This window comes from Nerophis ophidion, linkage group LG10 (genome assembly GCF_033978795.1).
Source record: "Nerophis ophidion isolate RoL-2023_Sa linkage group LG10, RoL_Noph_v1.0, whole genome shotgun sequence".
In the NCBI taxonomy this organism is placed as follows: domain Eukaryota; kingdom Metazoa; phylum Chordata; class Actinopteri; order Syngnathiformes; family Syngnathidae; genus Nerophis; species Nerophis ophidion.
The window spans coordinates 21,494,078-21,517,528 of record NC_084620.1 but is presented as its reverse complement, the minus strand read 5'-3'; the positions used below and the strand labels follow the sequence as shown (position 1 = coordinate 21,517,528).

Sequence of the window (23,451 nt, the reverse complement as noted above, 5' to 3'; positions counted from 1 at the left end):
GTTGGGCTTTTGCTATTGGCTGCCTTCCATTATTGTAGCTATAGCGCCCTCTGTTGCTCTGGCATGCAAATGGCAGCCTGCCTCTCATGTTTTTTGTGCACTCAAATTGGGTGGGAAATTCAAAAGGCTACACGTGTGTTATAGCGAGGGATCCAGGCTCACCGTAGCAACGACGGGGACGCTCTTCTCCATATTGGGATGGAGGGGTGGCAGAGATGGAAAGGAGGGGAAGAGGAGTGGGAGAGACGGAGGCTGTTGAATTGGAGAGAGAGAAGGGGGGAGCTTGTGAAGCATGCTGCTTACTATGAAGACCAAGACGCGCACACACACACACATTTACATTAAAGCTAAAAGGTGGTGCCTTTTGGTTTCAGGCTCTTCCAGCAGCAGACCGGACTTTTGCCAGCGCATACCTGCCAGATGCCCCTCCCCTTCTCCCCCCCGCCCCCCCTCCCTCGCACTCCCCTGTCTCTCTCCCCTTGTCTCGCTCCACTCATTCATCCCTCGTTCTGCCAGTTACAAGGCAGAGAGTGTGGCTGAAGGACACGGCACTACGCTCAGATTCGGTGGATGGACTTGGAGAGCCTGATCCGACATCGGGTAGATACCATCACACCATCATCCCTTTCCTTCTTCCACTCTTTGAATGTCACCTCCATGTCTGGAATGATGGATCGCTTCATATCTTTTCTCTCACTTCTCCCAGGATGAAGTCCACACTGTGATGCCAGAGGGGCATGAATGACTCTAAACGGGGGTTGTGGGGGGAAAAAGGGGCTACTGCCTTATTTCGCCGAGCTTATACCTCAGGTCTGCACTTCTTGAACTTGCGCTGTCATTCTGTGGAGCCGTGACAGGAGGAAATGCTCACTGGACTGTTGACGTTTGGGACAATGTGGGCTTCTCATCCACAGTACTGGTCTGAACCGACTCCATTTTTGTCTGGATTCCACAATTTGGCAAATGGTAGAACCAAACTTCCCTGTAGCTGAAGGGAAAAGGGGGTAGTGCCACGTTGGACTGGAACTAATTTATTTGGGTGATAAAAATATGACCTATCCAAATAGAAGAAGGCAAACAAATCAAGGCTTTTTCCTGATTTGAATCTTCAAATTCAGTATTTGGGAGTTCACCCAATCTTTTCTTTCCTCCATCTTCATCTTTTCCTGGTGTTCCAGCTCATCATCAGAAGACGTCCCCTAGCCCTGCTCCGTCGCCCTGGGTGAGCGGGCAGGGGGGTGGCCCACAGTACCCCCCGACATCTGGGCGTCAGCAGGCCGGCGGCGGCTGGTGAGGAAGCGGCAGAGCCTGTGGTGGGAAGATGGCCGCCCTTGCCAGCTCCCTCATACGGCAGCGTCGGGAGGTCAAGGACCCCCAGACCAACCGGCAGATTGCCAGCAAGAGGAAGCCGTGTCCGAAAAGCAACAAGTCACTCTGCCAGAAACAAATCCTTATTTTAATATCGAAGGTTCGATTATGCGGCAGTCGAGGGAGAAAAATGGAAAAAAGACCGGGTAAGTTCCATTTTTTTTAAATCATCCGTTTTTCTGTCTGCCATCATGTTGATGGCCGGAAAACAAATTAATCCTCACTGTAGGACATCCACGCTGCAATTCCCAGTCCAAAGTTTACTTCTAATCTGGGAAGCATCCCATCCTATCTTTCGGTTGGCAACACTGGGGGAGCTGGAGTGGGATCATTTCCAGTTTAATCAATCGTCTGCAGATCTTCATCCCCTGTCCAGATTTTTCTGGTTCAGCTAAATAATAGACTTTAAAAATGTGAAGAGCTGAATTATTTGTAATGCCCTGTGGCCAACCCGTTTTGAGGGTCTCTAGGGGTTATATTAAATTAACCTACTGAGAGGGAAGTTGCACACCGTTTGTACTTGGGGATTAACACGCTAATTACACCATTTGCCTTTGGAAATAAACAAGGCAAATGAGAATATAAATGTTTTACTGCTCATCATCTATCTCCTAAAAGGATCTTGGATTCATGTTTATTGACTTAAATATACATAGAAAAGGTCTGTCCATGGTTTTGTTGTTAATTTTTATTACGGTTCCATGTGATCAGATGTTGTTAAATGTGCCAATCATATCATATCACTATAGTTCAATAAATGGTATACTATTCATCATTATTTCTTGTTAAGTTTGATTGTGCTGATTAAATATTGAATACACTGTATTAGTCTTCATCGTCTTATTGAGAGTGACTTCCACGTCAAATCCATCAAGAAGTAAGGATCACAAGCAGGATTAGGCAAAAACTTCTTGACCGTTTTATACCGAACTATAAATGGAATATTTGCATTAACCCAGGGGTGTCCTAACGTGTTCCTGCTGAGAGCCGAAGAAAAGTTGAAGGATGTGCGGTGCCCCATTGATACACCTTGTACATTAAAGATGCTAACGCAATTACATGTACGTTAAAGCATGCTAAGCTATTTGGAGGAAATGTCTACAGCTTAGATTTTCTGTTATAGATAACCTGTAATACCTGTATTGTCAAATAATACATCTTAATTTCCGAACTATAAGCTGCTACTTTTTTCCCATCTTTTGAACCCCGCCTTTTATACAATTCTGCTGCTAACTTATAGATTTTTCCGAGTTTTCAAGTTTCACATGTCCATTTAGACTTGTACAATCAGACCAATGAACCTGCTGATTGGGTCACAGTGGACCAATGAAACTGTTCACATAGAATCAAACGCATTCACAAACTCATTTAGTCATGCATTCAACTTCATCAAGGCACGACGAAATGCACACTACGAAGCTCCAAAACCGAAGATAATTGGCCTCGTCATCAAAATAGAAAATGTCTGCCCCACGGAACTGAAATCCACTACCCGTAACGGGCCCTAAAGACTAGGCAACCTGGCTCAAGCCCAGAGGCGACTTACCTCGAGATGAAAATGGAAGCAAAAACAACGCAGAGAATAGATGATGCATATCCGAGTCCACTCAACTCCAACACCAAAGAAGACGACCAAAGCACACAGGAAGAGAAGAAGGAGAAGGACGATGACAGGGCTCTCTGATGGGCTGTTTTTTGTTAAACTTATGAATGAATGAGCACAAACGCCTGTGTAAATATTTAAGGCGGCTAATAGACGTGTGCAACTAATATATGTACATTATATCATTTGTCCAAAAATGAAATGGACGCGGTTTATCAATACGTGCATTCTATAGTCCAGAAATTATGGTAATTGCATTTACAAAATATGCAGCAAGCCAATCAAAAATGAGCTCTGAGGCAAAAATAGCCCCCAAATCGCACTTTGTAGAACCCTATAAACTTTAGAGCAGGGGTTCTTAACTTTTTTTAACTTGAGGCCCAACTTTTCCACAATACAGGCCTGGGGCCCACTCAAATATTAACACTAAATTATCTCATCTTACTCTTGAGTTTAATCATAATCAATATTTATATCTAACCTACTTACAGTTTATAACCATGAATTGATTAACGTGGACCCCGACTTAAACAAGTTGAAAAACTTATTCAGGTGTTACTATTTAGTGGTCAGTTGTACGGAATATGTACTGAACTGTGCAATCTACTAATAAAAGTATCAATCAATCAATCAATCAATCAATCAATCAATCAATCAATCAATCAATCAATCAATCAATCAATCAATCAATCAAAACCATGTCAAATTATAGGAAAACCTGTGTTAATCACAAATATTTAACACATAAACCCTCGGCTTAGGTCAGGCTGATTAGAAAAATGAATACGAACCAAATGCACTACATACGAAGGGACTCTTAAATAACTGTTGAAAAAATACATTTACATACAATTATCCCTCTATCCATCTATTTTGTACTGCTTGTCACATGTAGGGCAATGGATGTTTCTTAACTAGACTGTCAAAAAAATTAAGTCTAAATCAGGGGTGTCAAACTCAAATACAGAGTGGGCCAAATATTAAAAATGAACAAAGCCGCGGGCCAAGGTTGAACAAAGTAACCTTTTAAAAGGGACCCAAACAAGTTTTGCATTGAACATTGAACAAGCAAGGCTTATATACAGTAACTTTATAGTGACATGCAAAATTGAGTTTCAAATAATAATAATAATAATTAAAGAATGTCAATGGCATATCAAATAAAATTTAAATACAAATTTAATGCCTCTTTTCTATTTGCAGCCTTCTGAGGTAAATATCAAAATATATTGGAGGGTCCCGAAAGAGTGCTGCAGGGGTTCTGGGTATTTTTTTCTGTTGTGTTTATGTTATGTTACAGTGCAGATGTTCTCCCGAAATGTGTTTGTCATTCTTGTTTGGTGTGAGTTCACGGTGTGGCTCATATTTGTAACAGTGTTAAAGTTGTTTATACGGCCACCCTCAGTGTGACCTGTATGGCTGTTGACCAAGTATGCATTGCATTCACTTATGTGTGTGTACTAGCCGCAAAAATTATGTGAGTGGGCCTGCACGCTGTTTATATGGAGGAAATGCAGACGTGACAACAGGTTGTATAGAATGCTAAAGGCAGTGCCTTTAAGGCACTTCCTCAATATTGTTGTCCGGGTGGAAATCGGGAGAATGATTGCCCCGGGAGATTTTCAGGAGGGGCACTGAACTTCGGGAGGATTGGCAAGTGTGAGAAATTGCGGTGTTACAGTAATAACGGCGGGCCAGCTGTAATGTTAATTTGATATTGCCTCAAGGGCCAAATTAAATTACACGGCGGGCCAAATTTGGCCCGCGGGCCAGAGTTTGACACCCATGGTCTAAATGTAAATACAGCTTCACCACTTTAGTTATAATTTTTGCACTAAAGAAACTTCTCCATGACTTTAGCGCCAGATTTCTTCAGTTTGTTTGAGATTGTCGTTGTGGAAGAGTGTACTGCGACAGGATTGAGAAACAGACATTTTTTGGGGGCTCTCTTGGGCAATGGTCCCCAACCACCGGGCTGCAGCCCGGTACCTGGCCGCGGCTCGATTGGTACCGGGCTGCAGAAGAATTTTTTATTAATTTTTAATTTTTTTGTAATTTTTAATTTTTTTAATTTTTAATAAATCAACATAAAAAACACAAGAGACACTTACAATTAGTGCACCGACCCAAAAAAACTCCCTTTTTCATGACAATTTTTTTTTTTTTTTTTAAATATATTCCACCACCACCCCTCACCCCCCCATAGCCGGGCCGCGGGCCAAATTATCAAGCGTTGACCGGTACGCAGCTACAAAAATGTTGGGGACAATTGCTCTAGGGGACGCTGGAAACCCATCAATGTTAAGAAACACTGCTTTAGAGAGCTGCAGCAGTGTGCATGCCCTGGCAGGTGTGCAATTACTGTGTTGTGCATCTGCTGCACTTGAAAGTGCGATATTCGTCACGTCGGCAAGCAAAGTTCATACAGATAATGACATGGGCAATATCCAACGTGGGACTCAGCATCTGCCATGCAGCAGAGCAGGCGGTTGCGCTCTTCCGTAATTACAGCTGTAAAATATGTTTTAGGCAACGCTGGCAAAGCAGTGACGCCGGGCCATTGTCGGGGGGAACATTTCCGTCGGGATGGCCTCCGTGCTTTTCACACGTTTATGGATTCATTATGGTAATGGCGGGCCGAAAGTATGAAGGCTGGGGTTAGAGAGCCATTATTAGCTTCACCATTTCACTGATGGGGTCTGTGTTAAGTACTGTCTATGGCAATGTGCATCTTCATCTTTCTCTCAAGGAGCATGCATGTGGACGACACTGTGACCTCTGGATGTGTGTGCGTGTAAGTGTGTGTGTGTGTGTGTGTGTGTGTGTGTGTCTGAGTCCACACTTGATCTCTTTTCAAGACCTTAGAAAGACTGGCTGACATTTCTAATAATATGTTTATTATTGGGGTGTTTAAACTGCACGGCATCATGTTGGAACTGTTTGTATGCCTCATTTAACTCTGAAGCTTGTGCGTGTGTGTCGGAGTGCGGCGATAACACATCCAAAACTGTCTGCTTGTGCGTCACTATCTTGTGCAGAGAAAGTTTGGGCTGCCTTTGCAGTGCCCGAAGGCCTTTTCACACTGTAGTGTATAGTGTGTGTCCTTAAACATTCACTGCCTACCTGATGGATGTGGGTCGTACAGGTGTTCATGTGTCTCGGCCTGACCTACATACCTTCTCACCAAGTAACCGCATCGTACCATACTAAGGATGCCCCTGCACCGCGGTCCACTCAGTTTATACCAAGGTCAATTTGCCCTGCATAAACTCACGTACACACAACCAAACGATCTTATGAGCGCACACGTCCACACAACGCAAACTAATAAATCACCAGACTGATGTGCTCACACAAACAAATGATGAGATGCCATGATAACTGAGGTAACGGGTGCAAGGGGGAGATAATTTCACCCTTCCAATATGTGTGTGTGTGTCAGTCTGATATGATCTAATGAGGATGTTAAGCCGTCGAATGGATATCAAAGCAAAACTGAAATAGCTCGTGTTGTCCTCTGGTGTTGTGGCAACCCCGGCCCCAGCACCAGTTCATACCCGAGCAGCACCAGGCAAGTCAAGCCGAGCTGGGCCGGGCATTGCACCCGACAGTGTGCCAAGGCCGTGATTCATCATGTCCTGTCACTAACACACACTGACTGATCAATAATGTGTGGCCGCGTTTGGAGAGCACACATTGAACTGGGCCCATTTACTGCCTCATAGACCGGCCCTCTGGACAGGACCACACCAGGGAGCGACTTGCTCTCTCTATTAGCTTATCTTCTCAAGGACATCTGGCCTCCACCCTCCCCTGGCTTCCCCTCCCGACATATCCCTCTTCAGTCGCTCTATTTCTCCCGCTAAATCATCTTGTTTTGGGGCCAATGTTACAGATCCTGCAGCTATTGTGCTGCCTTGTTACATAATGGTGGCTGTATTGTTAATGGATCAGGACAATGAGCGAGTAGCTGAATTCCTCTCAAAAAGCAGTGCGGCTGCTCTGTGGAGGCATACAGAAGGGATGCTTCAGTGCACAATATTTGGTCATATGCACAGACTAATGGACTGTATCATTATAAGCGTGTGATAATATTTAACTATATGACAATAACAATTTGATTAAATATATCCAAGTATAAGGACCTTACCGCTATTGCCACCTTGCTGTTGTGCAACAAGCTCCACCCCCTTGTGTTCACCATAGCATAGGGTGCCCTCATTGAAAACCATTTGGAGATGCTCATGTTTTGTGTGTGCGTTGATCAATGTGTGGCTTTCGGATCCGCCTCTTCACAGCCTATTGATTGATGGCATGGAGCAGTGTTTGTTTTGCAGCAGAGCTCTTCTTTTGTTTTTTTGTTTTCGTTGGGGCGGAATGCATCAATCATCGTTATTTGAGTATTTCTGCTACTTTCCCTAAAAACTGCATTAAGGAGAAAATATTTAACTGCTGGTGTCCTCGATGTGACTTTGTTCCTAATTACTGAAGCATTCGCACACTTATCCGAGCTATCTATACATGTTTCATCTTTAGATGAGTATAGCCCCTACCCACTCAGCATGTTGAGCCCCCACAGACCCCCGTCTATGTCTCTGAACCCACATTGAACAGGTGCACCGTCCCTTTAAATGACACTGACGGTCCAAGATCAGGACAGTAAAGCCTGCATTAGCATTTTATATGCGATCAATTTGCCGCATGGTTTGCGTGCAGAACTAAGCAAGACGTGTGTCACATAGTGATGCCACTTTGGTGACACATGACGCACATGCACACTGAAAGACACGCGACAAAACTGAACTACAGCACACGCACATATGTCAACACACACCTCGTGGTCATGAGCGTGACGTTGTCCCTGACCAGGCTGACACTGTCACACTCGTTAACTCATCATTTTTGACCACTTGTGTGTGTGTTTACTTATCGCTTGCTTTCTCTCTCTCACACACACACACACCAACTCACACACAGTCTTGTCACTCATCATCTTGCCAGAATAAATTGTCCCAGCCGGGAATGGATGTGTGTGCGTGCTTTCCCGCTTGCATACGTGATAATTTGCTTTGATCGCACAAGACTGGAGCACCCAAGGGTGGTGTAGGATTCACTGACAGCAGGTGCTCGGGTACATCAGATCAGAACACATTTGAGACTGATTAAAAATATCAGTATTGACACACAAAACATCACTTATTCTTTCCAATACGTCATATACTTTTCATTTGCCTAAGCCTGTTATGTATACATTAGAATTAGGGCTATCTAACAATTATTTTAAGTAGATCAACCACATTTGAATTTTCATGATTAATCACAGTTAATTACATGCTTGCATAATTCAAATCTAAATTTATAAACACCCCAATATTTTGACAAAAAAAAAAAAAATATATATATATATATATATATATATATATATATATATATATATATATATATATATATATATATATATATAACGCCAAATTAATTAGGGGGGCTTAAGAATATTTTAGGGGGGCTTGATCCCCCCTAAAATAGGCCTAGTGACGAATATTGGTTGAAAAGGATTTGCAAATCATTGTATTCCGTTTATATTTACATCTAACACAATTTCCCAACTCATATGGAAACGGGGTTTGTACATTTTCTGTGCTTATTGGAGAACATTTAGACTTTAACTGGCTGTAAATCGCAAATAATTATATTTTGAGTAATTTTGAAAATGCTAATTAAATTGGTTGTTTGCCATAATGCAACAGGCATTATTAAGGCCAGTTTTGGGTGGCTGAAGCCCTCATAAAATATTCCTTAGCCCCCGTAAATAAATTATTGCCATTTTTTTTTTTTTTTTTAAATAGTGCAGACAAATTCAATATAAATATGCAAGAATAAATAATGATACAACCACTCATCATTCACTATGATCATAAATCATTTGGTTTCCCTTCAATTCACAGTGTAAGGTGGAGACCTTTTGTCAGTACATATTATCCAAGCCAATCTGTTCCACCAGTAACACCCACATTACTGAAAATCCAGTCCACATTTTTACTATTACCTTACACTCCTGCTGCAGGTCATGTTGTCAGTATTTTTTTTAAGTGATATTAAGACAATTATATAACTGACTGCAAATGTATTTTGTGTGCATCACCATACCGTAGGTAGCTCATATATGATCTTTGGTCAAGCACAGCTGGCTACAATTCCAGACAACAACTTCATGCAATGGAGTCCACTTTTCCTTTAAATATCATCCCATGCGAAACGTGCTGTCAACAAAACGTTAACATAAAATTATACAGACTTAACTAATGTTGGTTTCACCTGACTGAAATTGATGTGAAAAGCTGTCAGTCAGCCAGATTCTCCTCACAGATATTAGGCCCGCTCTGCCCTGAACGCAGAATACATGCTGTGCGTAGGGTTTTGCAATTTGTGAGGATGGAGGGGGGGGTGTTGTGTGAAGAAGTACATGGCAAATGTAAATTATTGAATGACAAGGCACTTCATATAAACTTTTACCCTAACGGTATTACTGGCCACATCATGCTCTGTCATTGATAAAAACATGGGACTAGATTTCCACCCTGGACTTCTGGTGGTTCTCGGGGCGTGCGTCATTAGTACTTGAGTTGCAAAGCAGAAGGTCCATCCATCCATTTTCTACCGCTTATTCCCTTTTGGGGTCGCGGGGGGCGCTGGCACCTATCTCAGCTACAATCGGGCGGAAGGCGGGGTACACCCTGGACAAGTCGCCACCTCATCGCAGGGCCAACACAGATAGACAGACAACATTCACACTCACATTCACACACTAGGGCCAATTTAGTGTTGCCAATCAAACTATCCCCAGGTGCATGTCTTTGGAAGTGGGAGGAAGCCGGAGTACCCGTTGGGTTCAAATCCTTGTCATAGCTGAAATTGTCGTAAGGTTTTTAATGAAGTTTAAAAATTTTAATACGCTAACCTTCAACATATTAATAAAAACAAGTGGACTTTTACAATTGTGCTGATTCAAATACAACACATGATAGTTCTACCTCAGGGAAAGCTTTTGTCATACGTAGATGAGCGGTGAGTCATGAGAGACGCCGGAAGTTGTCGTAACCTTAGTGATGCAGATTAATGAGGCTGGAGCTTGTGGTAACGAAGGGAAATGTATTAATAAAACAAAAAAAAAGCGAGAGCAACGGGGAAGTGCTCTGACTAAACGGTCTATGACGAAACAAAACAAAATGCAAAACGCTTACAGGGAATGTGGAGCTGACGGCGTCCACACTGTTCGAGTTATTTGTATTAAGAGTCCAAAAGGTTTGTCTATGGTCATCAGAGGATCGAGGATAGTGGCACCAACAAACAATGTCCCAACAATGAATGGTGGCTCACACTCAACTTAAATAGAACTGATTGCAAAAAGAAAAGGGGAAATGCTCTGTGACAAATATGTGTGAAGCGGTCACAAAATTACACCAACACAGAAGGAAAAGTCACCAAAATAAAAGAGCAGGAAAGGAACAAACTCAAAAACACTGCAAAACACCAACAAAAGGGCACGGCCTTTTGTAAACAGCAGTGACAGCCTTTGTTATTCTGGACATTCATTGTGTTTCTCATATTAATATTTATATGGAGCTGTAATACACATGATTTCAGCCTTTCAAAGTCAATTTTTGACCTCGGTATTTGTCAAATCTTCCTTACGGCCCAATAACAGTGTGCATGCTGCACACAGCCAGAACCAGACAGAGAGCAGCAGCATTAGTAGAACCCGTCTACAAGATGGACTTACAGAAGTCTTTCAAGAAAGTAAGTTTTTGCAACACCTGGAAGTACCAATTAGCTCCAGTTAAGAGCTAATAGCTAACAGGTAACATCCATCCATCTTCTTCCCCTTATCAGAGGTCGGGTCGCGGTGGCAGCAGCCTAAGTAGGGAAGCCCAGACTTCCCTCTCACCAGCCATTTCGTCTAGCTCCTCCCGGGGGATCCTGAGGCGTTCCCAAGTCGGCTGGGAGACATAGTCTTCCCGACGTGTCCTGGGTCTTCTCCGTGGCCTCCTACCAGTTGGACGTGCCCGAAACACCTCCCCTAGTTCAGGTGGTATCCTGATCAGATGCCCGAACAACCTCATGTGGCTCCTCTCGATGTGGAGGAGCAGCGGCTTTAGTTTGAGCTCCTCCCGGATGACAGAGCTTCTCACCCTATCTCTAAGGGAAAGACCCGTCACCCGGCGGACAAAACTCATTTCGGTCGCTTGTACCCGCGATGTTGTCCTTTCGGTCATAAACCAAAGCTAATGACCATAGGTAAGGATGGGAACGTAGATTGACCGGTAAATTGAGAGCTTTGCCTTCCGGCTCAGCTCTTTCTTCACCACAACGAATCGATACAGTGTCTGCATTACTGAACACGCCGCACCGATCCGCCTGTCGACCTCACAATCCATTCTTCCCTCAGTCGTGAACAAGACTCCCAGGTACTTGAACTCTTCCACTTGGGGCAAGATTTCCTCCCCAACCCGGAGATGGCACTCCACCTTTTTCCAGGTCCGGTCTCCATGGATGAAGTACTGGCGGTCCGGAGTCGGGACTCAGGATGGACCACTTGTCCAGAGTCGGGACCCAGGATGGACCGCTCGCCTGTGTATCGGCTGGGGACATCTCTGCGCTGCTGATCCGCCTCCGCTTTGGACGGGACTCTCGCTACTATATTGGATCGACTTCGGACTGGACTCTCACGGTTATGTTGGATCCACTATGGATTGGACTTTCACAATATCATGTTAGACCTGCTCGACATTGTTAGAATAATTATGTATATATTATCACACTAACTTTAGAATGCTTAAAGTCTGTTGCTTTAGTTATTAGCTATTCTGCTCAAGTTAGACTTTTTTCTAATCTATGCAAGGACAAAACTTATTGTCAAAGGGGTGGCCTCAGCCACAGATGTTATCATTGTTTTGGCCCGCTGGAAGCCAAGGATTTCAGGGACCTCGGCAGGGATGGGATGACAGCACGCAGACAAGACAGAGACTTCAAGGACCTCAACGAAGATAAGATGACAACACGCAGACGAAGCGGGGACAAGGCAAAATCACATTCCGTCACGTACTATGCGTCTTGGACTTGCTTTGAATAATATATGTGACCACTGCTTTTAGAGGCAGCCTCAGTGATGTTGACTATGGAACTCTGAATAAATAGAGGGACGCGGGAGCTGGACCTTAGAGATTAGGGCAAGACTGTGACTAATTGTGCAGTGCCCGCATTCTCCTCATGAGCCCTATTGAACTCTGTTTCTGCTTGGTTCCTTGCTACTTGTCTGATTAATAGATGTCATCAGTGTTTGAATCTGACAGACATCCATTGCTTTCGGTCCCCTGGGGGGGGTTTGCCCACATATGCGGTCCTCTCCAAGGTTTCTCATAGCCATCATTGTTACTGTCACCGACGTCCTACTGGGTTGAGTTTTTCCTTGCCCTTATGTGGGCTCTACTGAGGATGTAGTTGTGGTTTGTGCAGCTCTTTGAGACACTTGTGAGTTAGGGCTATATAAATAAACATTGATTGATTGATTGATTGACTCAGACTTGGAGGTGCTGATTCACATCCCAGTCGCTTCACACTCGGCTACGAACCGACCCAGTGAAAGCTGAACACGTAACAGTCTCATGTAATTATTGGACCAGATGGTCCCATTTTGATAAATAAAAAACAAGCTAGCAAACTAAGTCAAATGTATAATTATCATCATAAATATATGATACACTAATAACAATCAATCCACCACCTTTTGGGAGGGAAAAGATCTTGCAAGTGCAAAATGTGTCGCTTGCGTGCTTTCTACACTCACATCAAGTGAAACTCCTGAGGGCTAAGCTCCTCCCGCCCCCTTCTTGAAACTTAGTGACGTCCTTGGGCGCAGACGTTCTCTCCAAGTTACGACAATGTGTGGTTTCATCCTTTTTTTTTTTACTTTTTCTAATGACTGTCCTGTCTTGTTTTCCCCTGCCTGTGGAACATGTGCAACACTTTAATATGTACGCTTACATCTTTGCACTTAAAGCGTGCCTGCCAAGTGAATACATTCATCGCGCTAAATAATGTAGTGGGCGCGGGCCCATGCAGAGATGCTGCGTGGTGTCACACTATAGAGACACGGTCTCACTTTGTCCCTGAACTTCCTGTTCAGATGCAAAATAGTGCTGCATTGTTTTCAGCTGGAAATGTGGCGAAGCACTGTGAGGGAGACAGCAAGATAATGAAAGTGGGCGGGGCAAATGCAGAGCTAAGATCTATACTGTGCCGACGCCTGCAGGCATGTTTAAGCTGCAAAAGTGTGTCAGTGTTGATTTTAGACCAATATTTATTCTTTTGGTTGGGATTAGGAATGTAAAGTATGCAAAAGTGAAAAGTCCTGGAGCTACAAACTCAAACAAGGCAAAACTTACTTATATGTACTGAACATGTAGCAGAACTGCCTCACAATGTTAGATTTAGCCATTAAACAGTATATTTGTACTCGTGGCCGACAGGGGAAAACACACATTATTTAGACTTCTGTATTAATACTATTATTTATTACTTTTATATTATTATCATTACTACTTTTTTCTGTTTGGCATTTCGTGACTTATTTGTCTATCATTCACATTTAAATGTTATGTTCAGTATACAAACTATTTTATTTATGTACAGTACACACTGTATGTTACACTACCATTACAAAATATCTAAATAAAACATACTTTTATCAAGGCTTGCAGAGGAAAAATAACTCATTGAGTTGAAATCACTTGGTGACAGTTTGGTCCGCCGGTTGAAAGATACTATCCGTGTCCCTGATTCTTTGGCCCTGCGATGAGGTGGTGTACCCCGCCTTCCGCCCGATTGTAGCTGAGATAGGCACCAGCACCCCCCGCGACACCAAAGGGAATAAGCGGTAGAAAATGGATGCATGGATGTCCCTGATCCTAAGCAACTGCACTGCTTAAAAAAAAAAAAAAAACTACCCCAAAGCTAATCACAAAGGAAGGCGTGAATGAACTTCAATTAAATATAAATTTAAAAAATATTTTTTGGATACAAACAAGTCTTGAGAAGCAGGAAGTTATCTATGAATGTTTTATTGTGTATCCCTGCAAACTTGTTTGGTCTGTCTGTGTTTTTGGCATTTGCAGCATTTTTAATCTCCATTGAATTTGATTCTGCAGTATTTATTTGACCGGATTATTTTTATTTGAAACATATTTACAACATTTTTTTGTGTGTTTCTAAATTTGAATAATTTCTGTTTGAAGCATTTTCACATTGCTTCTTCATTGCTTCGTAAAATTTTACTGCAAAAATAAAACATTTTGCCAATGAACTATTGTTTTTGTAAAAGTTAGATTTAATTGTGTTTTGTATAAAAGTCTAGTTTGAAGACCTTTTTGAGCTTGTACATATAATTCTCCATCTCGGTAGTAACATTCATTCATTCATTCATTCGTTCAACATCACATTAAAATCTCTTACTTGCATTTTGTCAGTTTTAATGAAGTGTCTTCTTCTATGTAAAGCTAACTTAAGAATGCTTCCAACTCATATTGACTCAGGGCCATACTTGCCAACCCTCCCGGATTTTCCAGGAGACTCACGAAATTCAGCGCCTCTCCCGAAAACCTACCGGGACAAATTTTCTCCTGAAAATCTCCCGAAATTCAGGCGGAGCTGGAGGGGGCGTGTCCTCCAGCTCCATGCAGACCTGAGTGAGGACAGCCTGTTTTCACGTCCGCTTTCCACAATATGAACAGGGTCCGTGCGCAATGACGTTATAACTGTCGAATGATTGCGGGCGAGTTCTTGGTATCTTATGTGGGTTTATTGTTAGGCAGTTTCATTAACGTTCTCCCAGCGCGGTAACAACACACAACGGCAGTCACGTTTTCGTCTACCGTAAAGCAGTTTGTCTGCCGTAAACAGCAATGTTGTGACACTCTTAAACAGGACAATACTGCCATCTACTGTACATGCACCACAACACCTCCAGGCAACACCTCCAGGCAACTTCAACCCTTTACTAATACCCTCCTTCATTCACATCCCATCTCCCTGGATTGTAAATAACCTAATGTAAATAATCGGGAATGTATTTCTAATGTATATACATGTTCTTATGCTATCTGAACTCACTATGTTCTCTGCTCGCTGTACATATCCTACTAAGTAAGACCTACACTGTTTCAATGTCCATTTCTCTGTTGATGCTGTAACAAACAGTTCAGGGTGTCCCAAGTTTACAGAGAGTGAGGAGGAGTTTTGTCCTTTCAGAGTTGCCGTAGGGGTGGTGACGTAGTGTGTGTGTTGTTGTGGAGAGAGAGTTAACAAGGAGTACACATTAAAAAGAAGCGATGACTACCGGCCCTGATCTAATGTCTCCCGTTTATTATTTTATTATATAAGTACACTGTATAGGCGAACCCAGGACACTCGGCTACATTGGTGGCAGCGGTGGGATCCTTTTAACCGCTGTGTTGAAAAAAAGAAAGTTTTACACAGGACACGTGAGTTCACAGTTAGCTGCACCAGTATAGTTAGCTGCTAAGCTTCCCGGCTATTTTTTTTTCGGACATGTGGTGTGGCGACGAGGATCCTTTTAAGCCCGGCAGCTTGTTTGATAGACACTCACAAGCCATGAATGTCAAAGTGGATTTACCCGCCCCTTTCAGCGGCGACGGGAGCCAGAGTTTTCTCAGCTGGGCAAGGCAGTTGGGAGTAGCCGTTAGCGCGACGGCGGGAGCCGGCCGCGGCTGCGATGAGGAGCTAGTGAGGATTCTCCCGACTCGTCTCAGTAAGTCAGCTTTTCTGCTGTGGGACAGTCTCCCGGATGAGACTAAATCAGACTATGCTGCAGTGAAAGAGAGACTGGGGGCAGCTTTTGGGCAAAGACAATTAATGGAACGCTTCCAGGCCAGCCTATCTGCCCGGGTGCGTGCTCCAGGGGAGAGCTTGGAGGTCTTTGCTGCAGACGTGAGCCGGCTGGTCACAGAGGCGTTCCCGGATTATGGAGCCATCGCGCAGAGAGAGGAGAAGTTTCGGCGCTTTCTGGCCGGTCTAGACCCGGCGTTGAAGGCCAAGTGTCTTGAGCTGGGAGCGACTGACCTGGAGGAGGCTCTGCAAGTGGCGGAGCGATGTGAGAATGCCAGAGTGGCTCTACAGAGAGACTGTTTGAGTACCTACACTGCAGTGGGCCCCTCTGTGCAGTCTGTGTCAACGTCTGACAGCCTGCAGAGAGCCGTGGAGAAATTACCAGAGGAAATGTATGCCATGAAAAGTGAAATAAAAGAGATGTATGAGGAAAACCAAAGACTGAAAGCGCGCAGCATGGACACAAGGGGACAGAGGCCCCGTTCGTCTTCGGGGGGGCACTGTAGCTGTAACTGCGGAGAAAGAGGATGCCAGCTGAGATTCAACAGAGAGGGACACCGTGGCCGCTCCCCCGATCGGGACCAGTTCCCGTCCCAAGGGGGCTTCCCGTCACGGGGTTATCGCTCGGACCCCACTAGGCTGCCGGGAGGCAGGAGCCCTAGTCCGGGCTGGCGCGCCCGGCGTGAAGAAGAGCCCAGGAGACGTGGCGTGCATTTTCTGCCACAGGAGCGTAATACAGACGTCAACCATCAGGGAAACGGTCAGTAGCTGGTGCTGTGCCCCAAACACCAGCCACTCGGACTGAGGGCCCCGTATGTCAAGACTTTTTCAATGACACTACTAGCATGAAAGGTAATAACCATCCAACTTCTTTTGTAAGGGGTGTGGTTGAAGGTACCGAAGCCTTCATGTTAGTCGATTCAGGGGCCACTGTGTCACTAATTAGTGCTGATTTCCGCAAGTCAGTCCCGGCACTGAGAAACAGACCCCTGAAAAGGAACTATGTTGATACACGTGCAGTGAATGGACAGATGCTGGACACACTGGGTACTATTGAGGTCACCTTCCGTCTGGGCCCTACATGCTGGCAGCACACCTTTTATGTACTGAGAGAATCCACCCAGTGTGTCTTGCTCGGACTGGATTTTCTAAGCAGGAATCATGCATTACTGGACTTAAGAAGGGGTGTTTTACAATTATGGGACATTACTGTCCCCCTGCTCTGGGATCAGGAATTAGTCCCACAATGTTGTAACGTGTCACTAGCTGATGTCCGAATCATTCCCCCGTTAAGCGAGACTTTAGTGCCGGTAGACATTCTCTCGTCTGCGGGGACGGGCCGACTTATCACAAACTTTGAGGGTTATCTGGAGCCTAACATTCCAGAAACAACAGGACTAATAGTGGCCCATTCAGTGAACACTGTGAGGGGCGGGGTGACTCTGGTCCGCATCCTCAACCCCACAGGGGAAGCGGTGGAACTTAAACGGGGGCTGCACCTGGGGGAATTTTACCCGGTGGCAGAAAGTGACATTTTAATACCCCCATGTGCCCCTATCTGTAGTACAGCCACCGCGACAGCTCCTGCAGGTCTTATCTCCTTGGAGGAGTCTCCTATTTCCACAGAGCAAAGAGCTGAGCTGGTGGGACTGCTACAGGAGTTCATGGATGTGTTCAACGTGTCCGGGAAAAACACGGGCAAGTGCACCCAAGTCAAACACCAAATCCGAACTGGAGACCACAACCCCATCAAGCAACGCGCTTACCGTGCATCTCCTGAAAAACGTGCAGAGATTGAACGTCAGGTGGCTGAGTTGCTGGCGGACGGAGTGGTGGAAGAGAGCTGCAGTCCCTGGGCATCCCCTGTGGTGCTAGTGAGGAAAAAAGGGGGACAATGGAGGTTCTGCATCGACTATCGTCGGCTCAACGCAGTGACCATTAAAGACTCACACCCCCTCCCCCGAGTGGATGATAGCCTGGACGCGCTGGCTGGTTCCGTCTGGTTCAGCACACTTGACTTTTCAAATGGCTACTGGCAGGTTGAAGTAGCTGAGGAGGACCGAGAGAAAACAGCGTTCACTACCGGCAGAGGTTTGTATCAGTGGCGGGCCATGCCTATGGGTCTGACGAACTCTCCGGCCACCTTTCAGCGCATGATGGAGCTCATCTTGAGGGGTCTGCCTTGGCACATTTGTATGGTGTACTTGGACGATATATTAATTTATAGCCGTACCTTCGAGGACCACCTCGTACACCTGGAGGAAGTCCTGTCCAGAATTCAGTTAGCGGGTCTAAAGCTAAATCCCAGAAAGTGCCACTTTGCCCGGGACCACGTGGTATTTCTCGGCCATGTGGTCTCTAGATGTGGTCTCCTGCCCGACCCAAGAAACACTGATAAGGTGAGAACATGGCCAACCCCCCGTACCCCCTCAGAGGTCAGGGCCTTTGTGGGCCTGTGCTCCTATTATAGGAGATTTGTGAGTAATTTTTCACAACATGCTGCACCACTGAATCACCTGGCAGGGAAAAATGTACCCTTTGAATGGTCAGCTGACTGCGATGCTGCTTTCACTCACCTCAAGCAAGTACTCACCTCCTCACCAGTGGTTACACTGCCTAACTTTTCCCTTCCTTTTAAAGTGTACACGGACGCTTCTAAGGATGCTGTTGGAGCAGTGCTGGCCCAGGAGGATGGTGGTCGAGAGAGAGTAGTAGCCTACGCCAGCCAGGCCCTCACACACACGAAGAAAAGATGGTCTACGTTTGACAGAGAACTATGGGCTGTGGTGTGGGCGGTGCGTGAGTTTAAACACTATGTGGGGATGTCGGCGTTTTCCATCATCACTGACCATCGCCCTCTTTTGGGTCTCAGACACATGGCTATTGATAATGACCCCACCGGACGAAGAAGCAGGTGGGTGCTGGAGCTGGATCCGTTCGACTGGACCATGGTGCACAAAGATGGCTCCCGCCATAAAAACACTGACGCACTGTCCCGTCGGCCGGCAACCCCTGATCCCGTGGAGCTAGACGCTACAGCAGCAGGACTGCACACGGTGGCTTCCGTGGGGGCATCGGATGGCTGCCCGTCCGCGGACGGAGAGCAGGCAGACCTGGCTTCTCGATATTCTCTTTGTGGTGCTGAGGGAGAATTGCAGTCACTACAGCGTCAGGACACAGACATTTTTACGGTGCTGGCTTGGCTGGAACAGGGCGTTCCCCGTCGGCCTCGCGTGCTCCCCCGCGGGTCTTCCGCCGGGGTAAGGAATTTATGGACTGAGTTTCACCGGCTGTCAGTTAAGGAGGGATTGTTGTGTCGTACGTCACCGCCTGCAACCGTGGGAGAGCCGCAAATTCAAGTTGTGGTTCCCGCCTCCATAGTGCCGGAGCTTCTACAACAGTTACATGGGGGGCCGGCCGCTGCCCATTTTTCCGCGGAACGTGTGTGGGAAAAGGCCCGGCAATCTTACTACTGGCCCTTCATGCTGAGAGACATCCGGCGGTGGTGTGAGCAGTGCAGAGCGTGTCAGACCCGCCGGTGCCCGGTCCCCGGGCCAAGGGCTCCCATGGGGGGATCCCAAGTTTGTCGCCCCCTCCAGAGGGTGGCCATGGACATTTTGGAGTTGCCCTTAACTTCACAGGGAAACAGATATGTTCTAGTTGTGGAGGACTACTTCACTAAGTTTGTTACACTGTATGCACTGCCCAACCAAACAGCTCACACTGTCGCTCGCTGCCTGTTTGAGGACTATGTTTTCGTGCAGGGTGTCCCCGAAATCCTGCATAGCGATCAGGGTCGCCAGTTCGAAGCAGAAGTCACCCAGAGGCTGTGCCAGTTGCTTGGAATAAAAAAGACACGCACCACTGCCTATAATCCCAAATCTGATGGCATGGTGGAGCGTCATAATCGGACTTTGATCGACCAGTTAGCTAAAATGTTGATTTCTCACGGGGGTGAGTGGGACACATATATGAAGCAGGTCGCCTTTGCATACAACACGTCTAAGCACGCCAGCACCCGGTTCACCCCCTTTTACCTCATGCACGGGCGTGAGGCCCGGGTTCCTGCAGAGACATCGCTGCCCTCTAGTGTCCTGGATTCTCGGGGCTCGGGGATCCTGACGGACTATGTGTCAGTTATGGCTGAACGGCTGGAGTCGGCCTTCAGTGCAGCCAGGGTTAATTCAGTGGAGGCTCATGAGAGACAGAGACTGTATTATAACGAAAAGAGCTGTCATCGGGCACACAAAGAGGGCGCGTTGGTGTGGCTGAATAACCCTACTGAAAGCCGTACTAAACTGGCGCCACACTGGAAGGGCCCGTATCGAGTGATGCAGGTGCTGGTCTCTGGAGGGGAAGCGGGCTTGACATACCGCATCATCAACCCTCTGGACCTGATGGAGCGAGCCCAAGTAGTGCATCATGACAGACTGAAGCCGTACACGTTGCCTTTGCCTGCACAGGAGGTGCCTTCCTCTCCGTTAGCACTTGGGAGCTTGCCTACTGTGGAGGCTTCACCGCTTCCCCAGGTCCCACAGTGCGGGGAGTTGGACAATGGACTGTGGGGGAATTCTTTAGGGTTTAGGCCCGGACTATCTCGCAGGGGGCGAGTGGTGCGACCTCCTTTGCATCTGCAAGATTTTTGCACGTTTTGAGGGGCCAGTGTTCTATCCTATGCAATACTGTTGATCAGTTAAAAAAAAAATTTAAAAAAAAATTAAAAAAAAATATTGTTACTTTATGTGTGCATTAAGATGGTGAATTTTTTTTTCTTCTCTATTCTATTTCCCCTTGTTTGTTACCTATTTTGTTTGTAATGAAACGGGGACGTTTCTAATTGAGGGGGGGACGTATGTAACAAACAGTTCAGGGTGTCCCAAGTTTACAGAGAGTGAGGAGGAGTTTTGTCCTTTCCAAGTTGCCGTAGGGGTGGTGACGTAGTGTGTGTGTTGTTGTGGAGAGAGAGTTAACAAGGAGTACACATTAAAAAGAAGCGATGACTACCGGCCCTGATCTAATGTCTCCCGTTTATTATTTTATTATATAAGTACACTGTATAGGCGAACCCAGGACACTCGGCTACAATGCAATTGATGATGACTGAAGTACTGATATCAACCAAAGCTCCTCATCCCACACCCTGGATTGTAAATAATGTAAATACTTCAATGTATATACTATGATGATTAACTTGTGTGATGACTGTATTATGCTGATAGTTTATATTTGTACCATGCATTGATCAATGTGGACCCCGACTTAAACAAGTTGAAAAACTTATTCGGGTGTTACCATTTAGTGGTCAATTGTACGGAATATGTACTGTACTGTGCAATCTACTAATAAAAGTTTCAATCAATCAATCATGCATATGTGACAATAACATCTACGGCTTTTAGAGAGTGCAGTGCACAACTGCGCACACAACAGCTTTAAATATACTCCTCCCCTCTTAACCACGCCCCCGCCCCACCCCCGAACACGCACCCCACCCCCTACAACTACTCAGTATGATTTTTCTCTAACAGCAGTGAGCATATACTGTATTAACTTGATGAAACAAGGAGAACATGTCCACGTCAACAGTCAGTCAGAATCAACCTTTTCTCACTCCACTTGTGGTTATATGGTACAACAAAATCATAGATATGAACAGGATGAACAAACTTTGTGCTAAATGCGCAGCTGAGGGCAGCAAAATAAATGTTGCCATTTCCTAGGGCAGTGGTTTTCAAATGGGGGTATGCGTACCCCTGTGGGTACTTGAAGGTATGCTAAGGGGTACGTGAGATTTTTTGAAAATATTCTAAAAATAGCAACAATTCAAAAACCCTTTATACATATATTTATTGAATAATACTTAAACAAAATATGAATGTAAGTTCATTACCTGTTATAAAAATACAACAATGCAATATTCAGTGTTGACAGCTAGATTTTTTGTGGACATGTTCCATAAATAATGATGTTAATTATTTCTTCTTTTTGTGAAGAAATATTTAGAAGTAAGTTCATGAATCCAGATGGATCTCTATTAGAATCTCCAAAGAGGCCACTTTAAGTTAATGATGTAGAAATCTTTATTTATAGTTGAATCACTTGTTTACTTTTCAGCAAGTTTTTTGTTATTTTGATATATATTTTTTCCAAATAGTTCAAGAAAGACGACTACAAATGAGCAATATTTTGCACTTTTATATAATTTCAAAAATCAGAAACTAATGACATAGTGCTGTATTTTACTTCTTTATCTCTTTTTTTCCAACCAAAAATGCTTTGCTCTGATTAGGGGGTACTTGAATTAAAAAAAATAATCACAGGGGTTACATCACTGAAAAAAGGTTGAGAACCCGTGTTAACAGAATCGCATGAAATCATGGAATTGGCCAAATAATGCAATCTACTATTAAATCCAGAAAATCACAGAAATTGACATAACGTGACTGAAATGCTGTCATTATGAGTCGAAGGACAGTTTGTCTGGAGAAATCATGATTATGGGGACCATGCGCTTCACAAATACTCATCTCCATGTAGTCGGGCTATCTGCCAGGCCAGGGGCCTCATGTATGAAGAGTTGCATGGATTTCCTACTAAAAAGTGGTGTATGTTGAAATCCAGAGAACAGCGTACGCAAGAAAATATTTACATGTTTTAAAGTGTGCGCATGCACTAATCCAAACACATTTCTTTGTTATATCGGATCCATTATGGATTGAACTTTCACAGTATCATGTTAGACCCGCTCGACATCCATTGCTTTCCTCCTCTCCAAGGTTCTCATAGTCATCATTGTCACCCACTAGGTGTGAGTTTTCCTTGCCCTTATGTGGGCCTACCGAGGATGTCGTAGTGGTTTGTGTTGTGGTTTGTGCAGCCCTTTGAGACACTAGTGATTTAGGGCTATATAAGTAAACATTGATTGATTGATTGATTGATTGATATCACAACCAAAGTGGAATTTATTGCAGATGTCTGTGTGATTGGTTTAACCGGACCACACACAAGCTACACCCCCTTATAAATATGCAAATCATATTGAAATTAGCCATGTCCCCGAGATCTGGACACTATGGCCAATCAGAAACAAGTCGGTAGGACGTGCTTCTTTCTCGTGTTTCGAGCGAACGAAAAAGGGTTGAGATTGAGAGCCTGTCAAATGCTATGTGCTCCGATAACCACGCGCAAGCTGAAATAAAAAAAAACATTTTGGACATCGGGAAAAAGGTGAAGAAGAAATTCATGTATGTGCACTGCCAAAACAGACGAGAGGACTGGGGATAAAGTAGTGCTGTACCCCTTTTAAAAATATAGTCGCTGCAATGATACGTAAAATCGCTAATCGATTCTAATTCAAATCGTTACCCCAGGATTCGAATCAAATTGTGTGGTACTCAAAGATTAAATTAATCAATCAATCAATGTTTATTTATATAGCCCTAAATCACAAATGTCTCAAAGGACTGTACAAACCACTACGACTATGACATCCTCGGAAAAATCTACATAAGGGCAAGGAAAACTCACAGTCAGTGTAATGATGACTATGAGAACCTTGGAGAGGACCTCAAACGTGGGCA

The 23,451-nt window shown here is 44.8% G+C and overlaps 1 protein-coding gene across 2 annotated transcripts in view; it reads left to right on the top strand.

Annotated features, from left to right (window-relative positions):
- The first annotated feature begins 367 nt into the window (after positions 1-367).
- LOC133560376 (fibroblast growth factor 11-like) overlaps positions 368-23,451 on the top strand; it is a 120,331-nt gene continuing 97,247 nt past the window's right edge. The window contains exons 1-2 of one of the 2 annotated variants that reach the window (XM_061912836.1): positions 368-600; positions 707-1,514. In XM_061912836.1, the coding sequence (XP_061768820.1) occupies positions 1,322-1,514 (193 nt within the window). In that variant the 5' untranslated portion in view covers positions 368-600; positions 707-1,321. Of the gene's footprint in view, positions 1,515-23,451 lie in introns of both variants that reach the window. The other variant, XM_061912835.1, reaches the window with a different exon arrangement.